The 14298-nt window shown below is 55.5% G+C and overlaps 1 protein-coding gene across 1 annotated transcript in view; it reads right to left on the bottom strand.

Moving 5' to 3' along the window:
- COL27A1 (collagen type XXVII alpha 1 chain) overlaps positions 1–14298 on the bottom strand; it is a 143668-nt gene that overhangs the window by 89203 nt on the left and 40167 nt on the right. Inside the window, exons 8-12 of the mRNA XM_057724123.1 lie at positions 9862–9906; positions 9197–9250; positions 8728–8772; positions 5758–5811; positions 4858–4902 (exon numbers count right to left, since the gene is read on the bottom strand). Of these exons, the coding sequence (XP_057580106.1) occupies positions 4858–4902; positions 5758–5811; positions 8728–8772; positions 9197–9250; positions 9862–9906 (243 nt within the window). The remainder of the gene's footprint in view (positions 1–4857; positions 4903–5757; positions 5812–8727; positions 8773–9196; positions 9251–9861; positions 9907–14298) is intronic.

The raw sequence follows: 14298 nt of genomic DNA on the forward strand, positions 1-14298 counted from the left end.
GGCCCCCCTGGGGAACTGAATGCCTTGTAATATGAGGAGAACAAGGCCCAGGAGGAGACAGAACCAGGATTTGGGGCGAGACTCCACATTCTCTCTTGGCTACAGCAATTCAGAGGAATAGACGTGAAAACAGGGATGGTCCCCATAACCACATCTGTGGCAGGATGCCAGAGGAGGCCTCTGAGAACCATCTCCTCCACCCCTGCCTCCAGGCAGTGTCTACTCTGATGGTCTGCTCCAGAAGGCAGGTGTAGGGGCAGGGATGCACGCAGCCTCCAGGATCAGAAGTCCTGCTATGTCTTGAAGACATTGCAGCTCCCTGGCCTGTGAGATGGCCAGTTCTGCCCCACCCACCTGACAACTCACCTGCCCAGCTTCCTCTGGGCTGAGGAAGAGGTGAGATGTTTGTAATCCAGCCTCTGGTAATATTAAGTATGAGCCTCTGGTAAACTCTAAAATGCCATCACGCGCTGGTTAGGTACCAAGAGCGGGAATCCATAATAAGCCCGTAGGAAGAGCCCGTAGAAGGATCTTGGAGCCCTCTTTACGAGGTTTGCATTCTCCAAAGTTAGGAAGTTCCTGCACAGGTCTGACCTGCATCCTTCCTACTGCACTTGACAAGAGACTATTCTTTTCTAGAAGATGCATGTATTCCAAGTGTGCCAACAGGGAAAGATCCCTTAAGGTCCCAGCACCCTTTTCTCCCGATGCTGAGCATGTTTTCACCCTGCCTTCTGATATTCAGCTGGGAATTCACCCACAAAGAGTCACCTCGGGGAGCAAGGAGGAAGGAGGCAGGGAGAGTTCTCAGCAGGATTCCAGGGTCACCAACAGCCCTGGGACAGCTCCAGCTCAAGTCTGGGACCCTGAGGACCACACTCCCAGCTCACAGCGTCACCACCACTAAGAACCTTCATCTGTCTTGTCTTCCCCATTTGGAAACCACTTTGCTCCCTGCTCCCCACAGGCTGAGAAGTGGAAAGAGCCTGAAGTCAAAACTGAACCATGTGAGAAGCCCTGTCCCACCCCGGATGGGCACATGGCCTTGGACAAGTCCCAACTGTTCTGAAGCCACACACCGAGGGAGCTGGAGCTGGACCTTTCCAGCTCTAAGCTTTAGGGTCTGCCCGCCTGACTCACTACCCAAGACCAGCCTTGGCAGGCCTGGCCAGAGGCCACGAGACAAGCTGTGAGCACGGACTGCTCTTGCCAAGCCTTCCAGCGGGCTGGATAGTGAAGCCACAGGGCGCCGGAGAAGAGGATTCACTGTGGCGTCTCCCTAGACCCTATGAGAGACCCTTGGCTGGAAGACATGGCTCAGTCCCCAGCTGTGAGTATCACTGCACAGGGCCCCCAAACTAGCCAGGATAGCCCAGGAGAAACCCCTTCAACTCCAGCCGAGTTTGTAACACCTTATATCTGGTCCCCGCCTCAGGAAACCACGACACATTTCTCTTTGTAGCAGGTGATGCGAGATGAGAGCTGTGGACTGTTTTCCCTCGGAGGCTGAAGATGTGAGCACAGAGAGGAGAGGGGTGATGTGGAGAAAACCCTGGATGAACAAGCAAGGGTCCTGGGTTCAAGTCCTGATTCTGCCACCAACTTACTGTGTGACCTTGGGCAAGTTACTGGTCTCTCTGAGCTATATCTGCTTGTCCCTTTGATGAGGGGCTGGGCCACATCATCACTAATGTTCCTGCAGCTCTGATGTGCTCTGACCTCTGCTGTCTTTCTCAGCTTCCAAAAGCAAAAGACTCCCACAAACCCTCTTTTCAAGCCTGACACTGAGCAGGCCATGTGCATGGGCCTGAGCTTTCGCCTGCTGCAGAGAAACGGACTGCAGCGAAGTCATCACCAGCCCTGCCAGAAATGAGGCCAGCTGCGATCTGGCATGAGGGAACGCAGCTCATTCTTCTGACATTTCCTCTTGTTAATAAGTGCCTAGAAATCGCCTGGCCCAGAGCTTTGACAAGAAGAAAACCCATTCACAGAAGGAGCCCCCAACCCCACCAGGCAGATCAAGGGCTTGGAAGCACGTAACAGGGCGATGGCCCTAAAGTCAGCTCAAGGAGTGTGTGGGCTGAGGGCACAGGGGACTTGGCGGCCAGGCAAAGGCACAGACAGAGCCCTAGGGACTCAGTGATACGAAGTCTATTCCATACATATTAAATCATATCCAATGCAGACCCTGCCCATTTGCTGGCCATGGCGGCTGGACCAGAGTCAAGGAGACTTTCAGGGCCCTCAGGAGTATTGTGTTTGGCAGAAAGGGGACGGTTCCTCACACCTACGCCTGATACCCCAGTGCCAGGGAACACCCATCATGGAAGGCAGGGTGGAATCTTAGGAAGTTAAAGGCACAAGGCACAGAGCAAAGAAGCAGAAACAAGTCGTCGCTTATGGGTGTTTAAGTCTGGCAAGGCCTCAAAGGGTCTCTGGGCAGATGGCTTTGAAGCCTCGGTTTGCTTGTCTGGAAAATAGGTATACTCAATCTTAAATCAAAGATTCAGTGTGAGAACCACATGTGGTTCAAATACCATGCAGGTAAAAGGGCCTCAGTAAATGTTTTGCTTTTTGTTTTCGTTGTTGTTTTTTTTGGCTACAGTGCTGTCTCTAGAGCTACACTCTGGAGCAAGAGGTAAAAGCTTGGGCTGCTGCATTTTAACCCAGCCCTGACTCTCAGAAGCACCAGGCCTTGGCCAAGTCATTCATCCCCTGAGCGCTGATCTCCTCCTTGGTCAAGTGGCAATGCCGGGCCCTCTGTGGGGTTCCCAGCATGGAGTCTGAGCAAATCCCCCGTAGGTAGAACTGCAGGCAGGCCTGAGTGACGGGATAGCGCCCCACTGAGATATTCTAAGTAAGTCAACTGCTCCCACTCTGCAACTTAAACTTTGGAAAAACAGATCCAGAGAGGTAAAGCCATTGGCTCAAAGTCACACAGCCCAGAGGGATCCTGAGCCACTCACAAAACTACAAGTAGAAACAATGACTGCCACTACTATACTGAGTTTTTACTATGCAACAAGCACAATGACCCCATGAGCTAGAAGCTATTATACCCATTTCTCAGATGGAAAAACTGCAGTTCAGAGCCAGTAATGCTCCTGCCCCAGGGCCTTTGCACCTGCTCTTCCCTCAACCTGGAATGCTCTTCCCCAGATAGCCACATGGCTCCCATTCTCACCTCTTTCAGGTTTCTCAAGAAGCAAGCAGGACTTCCTGGGCCAACTTATCCAACAACCCGTACCCTGAGTACCCACTGTCCCCCTACCCTATTCCATCTTAACACTCCGTGCCACCTGACTTTCAACCACCCATCCTTCATGCCCTCATTCAATCACTGTCTGTCTCTCTGCACTGAGAATGGCAATTTTATCTTGTTCACTGCTTGGCACCAAGCACAGTGCCAGGCCCATAGCACACACTCAATTTCAATGAATGAATGAATGAGTCTCCTTGCTCAAGGTCACCTGGCTTGAGGAACAGATCCAGGTGCCAGCCCAGCCCTCACAGACTCCAGGTCCTTGCCCTGAAGCCAGAAGCATCAGGTGTTGCTCCTTGCCCACATCTAAGAGTCAGGTATTAGCCCTCGGGCACAGAGGCGCTGTCAGCCACGCACTGTTCTAGGTACCCCCTCTGTCAGCTCCCTGAGGCCAGGACCTGGATCTTGCTTTTCTCTGAATCCCCCACTTGGCCCCCAGAGGGCCCAGATTCCTATACTACAACAGGTCAGGTGCCCCGGAACATGCATGTCAACCCCAGAATCAAGACAAACCCCTTTCGGTCCACCCCGAGTGCTCCTGACTCCCTCCCAGCTGCCTCTCACCTTCTCACCTCCCCCACCATCCCTTCTCCATCAAGCGCAAGCAAAGGGAGGCCCGGACCCGGAGCTGAGGATGGTTCCAAGCCTAGGGGTTGACCTGCAGGGCAGCAGCAGAGAGCCTTAAGCCACCAGCAGGGGCCAGGCCTGAAAGAAAGATGCCTTACAGTCCTGGGTCTCCCCTCAACCTGACCGCGGGACCCTGGGCGTATCACTCCGCCTCTCAGAGCCTCAGTTTCCCCTTGTGAAAAATGAGATCATTGGAATGAATGACATTCCCCCCCGCCCAGGTGAAGATTCTAGCGAATGCACTTTCATAGCTTTATCACCAACTAGTGAACCTGGGCCAACACTGAGATCAGCGGCCCTGGAAAGGAAACCGAGTTAGAATCGTGGCCCCGCTGTTGACTTGTGAAACTGTGGGCAAGTTACTTCACCTCTCTGTGCCTTGGCTTCTTCCTCCTTCCCCACAGATGCCCAAACAAGGCGAAGAGCAATTTCCTACTAAAATGGACAGTCCTGCTCACAGCTGCTGGACTGGCGCTCCTGAGGAGCCCCTCTCGTGGTCACGCCTCCTGTGGGTCTGCCCAACACCCACCGCTCTCTGGCCTTGTGTGTGCACGAGGATCACAGGTGACACCAGAACAACACAGAGGCTGAGTGCTCCCTGTCTAGAAAAGGTCCCCCAGGCTGAGCAGGCCCCCCAGCACGGACATTCATGACCCAGACAACAGAAGCCCCACCCCCAGACACAGAACTACATTGCAGGGCGATTGCTGGATGCACAGAGAGGCTGCATCCCAGAGAGGCCCAGAGTCCAGAGTCCACGGGAGCCCCCAGCCCCAGCCAAGCAGCAGCCACTCAGTGTTCTGGCAGCAGGACACGAGGTCCCATGCCCACCCGCACACTCAAAGCAGAGCAAAGGCAGAGCAGAGAGAAGCAAGAAATGCCCAGGCCGCGGGTGGACGGGGCCGCGAGGCCAGTGGGAGGTCAGGTTCACCCATAGAATCTGCGTAATAGACACGGAAAATCTTTACCGGCCTACCCATCTTGCCCCTCTTGCCAGGAACGCCAGGCAGACCCTGTAGGGGAAACAGGGAAGAGGTGAGGACAGGATTCCAGCAGCAGACAAGCCGCGTTGCCCCAAACTAGGCCCTCTTCCACCCACAAGGGGAAGTCACAGAGGGCCTGGCGTCCAGTCCACAAACACAGTAGGCGCCAGTTACGTGCACGTCAGAGGGATGGTCCTCGGGTGCTACTGAGCTGAGGCCTGCAGGGACCTGAGCTGGGGAGATTCCTAAGGAAGGCACCCAGTGCTCTGGTATTCAGCAGATACTCAATAAATGCCCCCCTGTTTCCCTAAGATTCTCTTTACCCAGCTTGTTGATAAGATTACAACTGAGTTCCCAAATATGGGCCCGGCGGGCAGGGAACAGGGAGGAAGGGCCAGAGGCCTGAGGCAGCAGAAGCAGCCACAGACACACGTAAACAAACGAGCCTGGTGTGTTCAGGAAAGCTTTACAAAACAGGTGCCCGGTGGGGTCTGGCCCACGGGCTGTAGTTGCGGGCACTTGATCCCTTGATCACACGAGCCCATCCTCATTTGCTGAAAGCCCTTCAGAGGCTCCTCACGCTCTCAGAACAGTCCTCTCCTGACCTCGGCCCCTGCGTGCCGTACACCTGTTGCCCCCTCCAGCCTGTCTCCTGCCATTCCCACCTGGCACTCAGCGCGGTGACGGTGCTGGTAAACGCGCCAGGTTAGCACACGTCCCTGACTTTGCACACGCCGTTCCCTGTGTCTGGAAGGCGTCTGCCCTGACTTCTCCCCTTAGTGGACTCCTAGTCAACTCTGGGACACCTCCTCCAGGAGGGATTCTGTGACTTCTCCAGGCAGAGGGGGTGGGGGGATGGGAGATACACAAAGAAGGCATACTCACTCGCTCTCCATCGGACCCTGGCAGGCCGAAGAGCCCTGGGAGTCCAATGTAGCCCTAGGAAAGAGCAGCGGGGCGGTCAGGGGGGCCGAGTGGTGGGGTACGGCTGGCCCGGCCCGGCCCAGCTCCCCTCGCTGCCCTCCGGCGCCCGGCTCCTCTTCCTCGCTGGCAGTGGTGGCAGCTCCGGCAGCTCCTCGATGACATAGGCCTTGAGGCAAGTGTATATGCCCATGGACTGCATGGTGCTGGCTTCCACGATGTAGTCCAAAGGCACATACCCTCACGCCAGGGAAGGGCGCGGGCGCTCGCAGGGGGAGGCCCGCCCCGCGCTGGGGGCTCCGGGACCTGCGGGACCTGTGGGAAGGAAGCTCTCTGCTGGGTTAGAGGCTAGGGTGGCACCAGGCCCTACCCACCCCCAGGGATGCTGAAGGGCGCTCGTGGCTTCTGCAACGCCTCCTTCTAGGGCTCGAAGGCCGTGGATGCGGGGCTCGCATCCACCCTTGGCCCCTTGAGTGCGGCCGGTGGTGACAGCAACGGTCACCCCGGCGTGCTGGCGTCGTGCCAAGCACGTATGCCACTGCACTCCACCCTCCCCAGGACCCTGCAGACTGCCCATCCTCCTCCTCCCTGAGCAAAGGCAACGAAGGCTCTGGACAGAAAGCAGCACAACTAGTCAGCGGTGTTCTGCCTCCCAGCCTTTGTCCACGCTGTGCCCTCTGCCCGGCAGGCCCTTCCCACCCCCATGACGGCAGAGCAAACGTCTTCAAGCCCAGCTCTGAGACGCCTTCCTCTGGCCGGCATCCCTGATGCCCCAAACCAGAAGCAACCTCCTCCCTCCACCCCAGCACCATATGTGCACCTCAGTTAACAGATTTACCACTTTCTCTTCTGTATCTTCATTATCTGTGTCCACGTTTCATGGCCTCACTAGCCTGGGAACTTCTCAAGAGCAGGGACCTAGCCCAGGGCGCCTATCACTATCTGTACTCTCTAGACGTTTGTGAAATGACCTAATCAGAACTATAACAAAAGCTAACATTTACTGAGCACAACCGATGTGCCAGGCCCACCTCCCAGTTCTCCGCAAGCATTACTGCATTTACTGTGCCCTTGCCACACCCTCAGGAGGTAAGAGTTATTAGTCAGCCTCCTGTGGAGGTGAGAATATTTAGGCCCAGAGAGGTGAAGTGACTTGCCCAGGGTCACACAGCTGCAATGTAGTAGAATGTGGTATTTGAATTTAAGTCATCTGACTCCCAGGCCCGGACTCCTAACCACTTTGCTGCATTGCCTCCCACAAATAAGCAACCAACGCAGGCTCACAACCATTTCTCCTTCTCTAGAAGTTCAAGAGGTCATAGGGCCTCCTTCTCAGTATCATCTTAACAAGTGACATTTATTGATCCTTCCAAGCAGGGTTTATATCCCAGATTTGCAGGTGATGGGCTCGGAGAGGTCCAGTGATGTGCCCACGCCCCCACGGCTGGTTAATGGCAGAGCAGGTCTCAAAGCCAGTCACCCTGCCCCCAAGTCTGCGCTCTGCCTGCTTCATAAACATGAGGCCGGTGGTGGCAGGGCTGGGAGGGCAGTCTGAGGGGCCTTAGCTCACCCAGGCTGCTCAGGGCCCTGTGACCCTGGAGAGGGGTGTGCTGGGGCCAGACCAGCAATCTCCTCACATGTGGCCTCAAGATGCCACAGCATGGCAAACTGCAAGCTGTCCCAGATGTCATCAGCCTGCCTCATTCCTCCTCTCCTCTTGGCAGATCAGAGACCCGGGGCTGAACTGGGAAGACCTTCCCTCTGGGCTCAGAAGGCCCCTTTGGGGCCACAGCTTGTGGGAATAGCTGGATAAAGGGAAGGACGGAGGCCCAGCATCCTAGGACAGGAGCCTCCTCAGCCCCTGCCTATCACGCCCTTATCACCAACGTCATCCCCATCACCATCATGTCCTGGGGAACTTTCCCACCTCCCAGTTGCTCTCCTAACAGCTGCCGGTCAGTTCCAGGGACTCGGGCTGAGACTGCAGCCATAAATAACTTTGGCTCGGGCGCGGAGGACACAGCACACCTGACCTGGCCTGACCAAGGACTGTGTGACCCACTTGCTGAGCATTCTTTGAGAGGCAGAGAGCCCAGCCCTCAAAATACCTGGGTCCTCATCCCAGTCCCACCTTAGGCATGCTGTGGGAACTGGGGCCATCGGGTCCCCACCATGAACCCAGTTTCCTTGTATACAGAAGAGAGGATTCCACCAGACCATTTCTTAGTCTTCTAAACTCCATTTAGTCCCGTTCAATTTGCTCAGAGCCTTCTCCATCACCCCACAGCCCACCTGGGAGCCCCCACCTGGTGGCCCCTCCTCAGTAGTATTTGCTTCCAAATTCCTGGTATCCCCATAACCATGCCAGAGGTACGAATGGACATCACTCCCATTGGAAAGATGGGCAAATTGAGAGTGCTGGCTACTCAGGATTTGTTCCAGGGGCCTTGGAGGAGGGGGAGAGCAGATGTTCCATCAGCCTCCAGGCCCAGGCAATTTCATCCATCAGGCAGCACTGCCCTCCAGAAAGGGTGGTCCCCCTACTGCTCAGTTGGGAGTAGGAGAGAGGCCTCTAAGGATTCCACTGACAACGTGGCCCCAGCTTTTGTTCCCTAGCCCTTGGGATGTGCTGGGGGACACGGCAAGCAAATGCCTGACTACAGAAGGTGGACCATGGCCCAGCCCCCAGCAGACCTTTGCTGCCCAGTTTCCTGGCCATGGGGACCAAGCTGGCTCATGGGTTCCCCACCACATGGCCATCCTGCTGCCCTCTGCTCTCCAGCGAGCGCTCATGTGGGAGGGCCTCGACCCCGAACCATCCTGCAGATGCTGGATGGAGGCTTTACAGCCCTGCTCCCCCACCAGGCCCACCGGAGGGACAGCTAATGCCCACCCGGGGCCCCAGCCATGTGACACTTGCCAAGTCCCACTTACCCGGCTGCCTTTGGGGCCAGGGTCTCCTACTGGTCCAGGTAACCCCTGAAACACAAAAGAGGGGCAAAGCCATATGGAGACATTCGACCTGCTGCCAACAACCCAGGGCAAGTCCTGTCTCCTTTGGGCCTCAGCTGCCCCCTCTGTAGAACGGGAGTGCGGTTGTACTTGTGGTTTTCAAACTGAGCTCCCAGCTACCCCAGGGTCCCAGAGAGGGGGCTCAGGGGGAGCCCCTGGAGCCCTGCCCCCACGGCCTCAGAACCCCTCTTTCTTCTGTTTCTTCCTGGGCATCCTTGCCCTGCTGCCTTCAGGCTCCTCGGTACAGCTCCCTGAACAGCCCTTTCTTCAGGGCCCACCCACTAGGTACAGCTGCTTGGCCCACAGCCTGCCACCTCCCTCTGCCTGGGGACACCCGTGGCCAGCTCCACACCACCACGGCCACAGAGCTTCCAGAAGCCATATACTGCACCTGCCTGCCAGGGTAACCTTTGGCCCCTGGGCTGCCCTCAGGTCCCGGCTGCCCCTGCAAAGGAACAAGAGAAACGTAAGGAAAGGAGAGACCCTGCCCAGCTCCAGGTCTGGGGGGCAGTGGGGCACTGGGGCTTACAATGGACAAAGAGAAGGGCAGGAATGTGAGATGAAACGGGAGGAAGGGGAGGCCACTGGCCTGCTGGGCCCCCAAGCCCACCCCCCTGAGAAACCGGTCAGACCAGCTCAGAGGGACAAAACCCCCTGTGCTCACAGCCCGGGGATGAAGCCCTGGGGAGGCCTGGCTGGCTCTCCCACGCTGGCAGCGGCTGCTGTTTGACTTGGGCCGGGGCGGCCAAAATTCCTGCAAACCCCGTGGCGGCGTGTATAATATCCCCTCACATCGCCTGGAACAGGCCAGCTATTCATGGCTCTGCCCGGAGCTAAGTGGCTCATGCCAACACCGGGCCGGCATGGACTCCAGCCCTTTCAGGCAGATGTGGCTGGGGAGAGGTGGGGTGGGAAGGGGGCCCAGCGGGACGGGAGGCAGGACCTCCTGGCTCTGGAGCTCACGCATGGAGCCGGGCCTGGGGAGGAGGCCAGGGACAGGCAGGGGCTGGAGTGAAGGGGGGACAAGCAGGGCGGGGCTGAGGCTGCAGCCCTCACCTGTTCTCCGGGGTGCCCCGCTGGTCCAGGATAGCCCTTGTGTCCCTGTTGGGGGGAAGAAACCGAATGAGGCTGGGAAGACACGTCTGCGCCCACGGATCACAGAGGCCCAGCCTCCCCGCCTGTCTTCTTAGCACTGCGTGCGCCATGGCAGGGATGCAGTACAGGTCCAAGAAGTACTCCCCGGACGGATATGTGTACATCAGGGTTCCTATGGTTTCCTCTCTGCCCCCAGTGGTTCTTAGACCAGAAGACATCAGGGGTTGATCACTCCTTGGGCAGGATTTGTGAGCTGAATTAGGATACAGCAACTGTGAGAAAGTGCTGCTGTACCACAACCATTCTTTCCAAATCCAGAGAGGTGAGACCATCCAAAGCAGGGGTGGAGGGATGTCTTAGTGGATGCGTGGACTGATTAGGACCTTAAGGTCTGGGCTATGCTCAACCACCATGCGATGCTGGGAACTTCTGTCAGGACCTGCTCATTAATCCCCTAACGGAAAAGATCTCACACATATTGACCGAATGTATGAACCAAAATAGCTGCCTTCCTTCTTCCCACTGGTCCCAGCAACTATTCCAGGGGGAAAGAGGCCACTCGATAATTGAGAAGGACTCTGGCGACATTCCAGTACCAACCTTGACCCTCTGTCACCATGGTCCAATTTCAACGGTCCCAGGCCAGGTCTCCAGATCAAGAGACTCAAAACGAGTGTGTGCCTTCAGGTGGCGTTGGAGATGTCCACCTGGGCCATTTCACAGGAGCTGGGAGCTCTCTGAAGAGAAACCTTGGACTTCAAGCTTCCATCAGCTTAGGGCTATTATGAAATAAGATGGAGCAGGGGCTTGCATTTCAGATGAGGTGGCGGAGATGGGGTGATCTCCACTAGACCCCCTCTCACGGGGAGGCCTGCTCTTGGTCTACATACCACCTCTGACTTACTGTGCAACTCTGGATGGGTTACTACCCTTCTCTGGACCTCAGATGAGGGAGTTAGAACTCCGAGTCCCCTTCAGCTCTGGTGTTCTGGAACTTAAGAGTTCTAGGCCTCCCCCTGGGGGTGATAAATGAGACTCTAAACTACACACACACACACACATACACACACGAAGACTGTGGACCCCCTCTATGCACTGCTGTTTACACAGGATTATACCTACATGATGTCCTCTAACCCTTACAACAGCCAGATGAGGTGTGGGGAAAAGGGATTAAGGGTTATCATCTCCATTTTACAGAGGAGAAAACTGAGTCTGGGAGAACAGGGGCCACTTGCCCCGAATCCCATTGCTAAGGAGCAGCAGACACACTCACCACCGGGTCCTTCTGACACCTGAGGCCACACAGAGAGCCTTGAAGCCACCCCAGGTGTGTACAGTTCATGCACATCCACCAACACCCACAGGCACGCACACTCAGCACTCCCACAAACTCTCAGAAAGCGGCACTCCTAATTATAAACAGCAGCCCTGGTCTGATCCAAGAGGCTCGGGGAGTTTACAAGCATTCCTTCTGCACCTACTCACGCCTCGAGACTGCTCAGCATTACGACTGCATCTCAGACCTGGGGCCCATAAGGTTGATGCAACATGGCTGGTGAGATTCTCCTACCCGGGCCAGGTGCTCTTTTCCCCAGTGGGCAAATCAAGGCACAGGCCACAGCCAGCAGCCAGCACACAGTGTGGTTATCCTGCCATGGCTGTGTGACCTGGGGCCACTGATGTCACCTCTCTGAGCCTCGGTTTCTTCATGTAAAATGCGGCTCTGAAGATTAGTGTATGGATTGCATGGTATAATATGTGAAGCACTTAGCACCGTATCTGGCAATGAATTCAAGGTCCTGTAAAGACTAGCTGCTGTCAGTACCATGATCTTTACATTTCATTCATTCATTCAACAAACATTCACTGAACTTTTACGCTCCAGCACCATTCTAGGCTTTGGATGAACAAGAAGACAATATCCTTTGCCTTAACAGAGTTTACAGTCCTATTAAGTAGATATAAAAACAAATAAATATAAAAGGTAACATCTCAGGGATTTGTTTACATGGGTGTAGAGTTTCAGTTTTGCCAGATGAAAAAGTTCTGGAGATCGATTGCACAAATATCACCACTGAACTGCGCACACCAACACGGTTCAGTTGGTGAATGCGATGTGTTTTTTACCGTCACTGAAAATAAAATTTAAAAATGAGATAACGAATGGCAATTACTAGTGCTACGAAGAAAAGTGAGTGGAGTTGGAGGAGAGAGAATGGCAGTGTTGGGGAGGGTGGTGATTGCAGGTGGTCAGGCAGGGGAAGCTGCTCTGTGTGAGGGAGCTGGACACAGGGCTGGCTCTCTGGGGAAAAGCATTCCAGGCAGAGGGACCAGCAGGTGCAGAAGCCCTGAGGCAAGAATGCTCTCAAGGAAGAAAGGCCCGTGTGACTGGAGCAGAATGAGTGAGGGGCTGGGCAGAGGCGTGGGGTGGTCAGAGAAGAAGCAGGAAGCCAGAGCATGCCAGGCTGTAAGATGACAGGAAACCACAGGAGGGTTTTGAGCAGGGATGCGTCATGGACAGGACGCATATCTTGGCCATCATTATCCTTTCTCCACTTGAAATCTGCAGATGAGGAAGAACAAGCAAAGCCTTTTCCCATGACGAGCTGAGTGGAGCCTTGAGCTCTAAGCTGTGTGACTCAGCCCAGGTGACTGCCCTCTCTGAGCCTCTCTCTGCCATCCTCCGCCTGCCTCAGTGCCACAATGGAGCCAATGCAATAATGGAGCAAGGATCCCAAAAGAAGCATGAAGGGGTCCAGGGAGCCCCTGAGCATCACCTGCTCCTTTGGCTTCCTCTGCAGCCACAAAGAAGTCTGCTAGAAACCAATGCTTTAGCCAGTGAAATCCCAGGAGGAGATTTCAAGTAAATCTTTTACTCAAGATATACTGAAAAGGAAACGAATGACCATCAGGGACATGGACAGTGACCAGCCCCATGCCGGGCCCAGCACTAAGCCTTAAATACATCAGCTTGTCAACAACTTGCCATCACCCCTGAGAGGTAGGAATTACCATACACATTTGCCAGATGAGCAAACTGAGGCTCAGAGAGGTAGACACTTCCCTGAGGCTACACAGCTTCCCAGGGGCAACAGGCTGTGAATCCTTCTGTCTTCAACCACCAAATCATGGATGAGACACACTGTTGAGGCCCAAGGCCCCCTTTGAAGAGCCACAGGGCCACCCAGGGAACAACTGTCTTATAGACCCCCCTGCCCTGGTCTGAGCTTGTGGATGACCCCCGGAGTACCTCTCTGCCTTGGAAGGAACCTAAGCTGTCGATTTGACAACCTCCTCTCTCATTGGCTAGAATGAGAAACTGAGGCTCAGAGAGGGGAAGGGACTTACCCAAGGTTACTTAGCAAGTTACAGCCAGACTGTTCCCCACGACTCCAGACCCATTGGGCTGTGCTTTGTCCAGAAGGCCACAGTTCCTAGGTCTTTCCCAAACCATGACCACTGCCATGAATCCCCGTTCCTCTTAGTGGCCTGGGAGCAGCTGAGACTGAGCACAGCCAAGGCATGGGGTGCCGGGGTGGAGGGGCGCAGGGGGAGGTTCCTGTGCTCCCTGGAAGCACCTTAACAGTGTTTACTAAGCTGGGGCCAGCCAAATAGCTTCAAATGATAGGCCCCCGGGACTTGGAAGAATCTAAACCATTACCTTCTCCAGGGCCCCAGCAATTAAGGGGCGGGCACTGACCACAAGGTCGACCCACGGGCAGTGATTTTCCCATGGGTGATCAGTGCCTGACTGGGACTAGGGGAAAGAAGATGCTTCAGGGGAGTTCCAGGGACCACGGCATCTGCAAGGGGCCTCTGGCTGCCCTGCCGGCGGGTCTCCACAGGACCCGTGTTTATAATAGAACTTGGGCTATATTTTGGTTTGGGAGCCAGATTAATCATTGCTTACAATGCACAAGGAGAAACCAGACATCACCTCACTGTTACTGCAGACAGTCTGCCTGTCGGCTGAGATGCTGTTTGGGCTTTGGGCAGGGAGGGGAGGGGGTCCTGTCCTTGTCTGGGGGTCCTGAGGACCAACATACGCCTAGACCTCAGCCTATCCGCCCCTGCAAGCTGATCTTGCAGCCTCCACCTCAGCCTGAACAAGGCCCCGCCTTCTCTCGCAGTAGAATGGCGCTCACCAGACTCACTCAGCACCCAAGGAGGCTTCTCACTGAACTTCTCTACCACCCTGGCAGCACCCAGGCCACACTGGGCAGTCAGCAGGACCGAGAGCCCCATTTAACAGAAAGGGTCAAGAGGAAGGACACACACCAAGAGGCAGAGTGAGTCACTACACCAGACTTGCCAAGTCCCTGCTCCTCTCTGGACCTCGGTTTCCCCAGCTAGCCTCTCAAAGCATCCTGTTGGCTCAAAAATTATAGGATTCTG

Source organism: Hippopotamus amphibius, chromosome 2 (genome assembly GCF_030028045.1).
Source record: "Hippopotamus amphibius kiboko isolate mHipAmp2 chromosome 2, mHipAmp2.hap2, whole genome shotgun sequence".
Classification (NCBI taxonomy): domain Eukaryota; kingdom Metazoa; phylum Chordata; class Mammalia; order Artiodactyla; family Hippopotamidae; genus Hippopotamus; species Hippopotamus amphibius.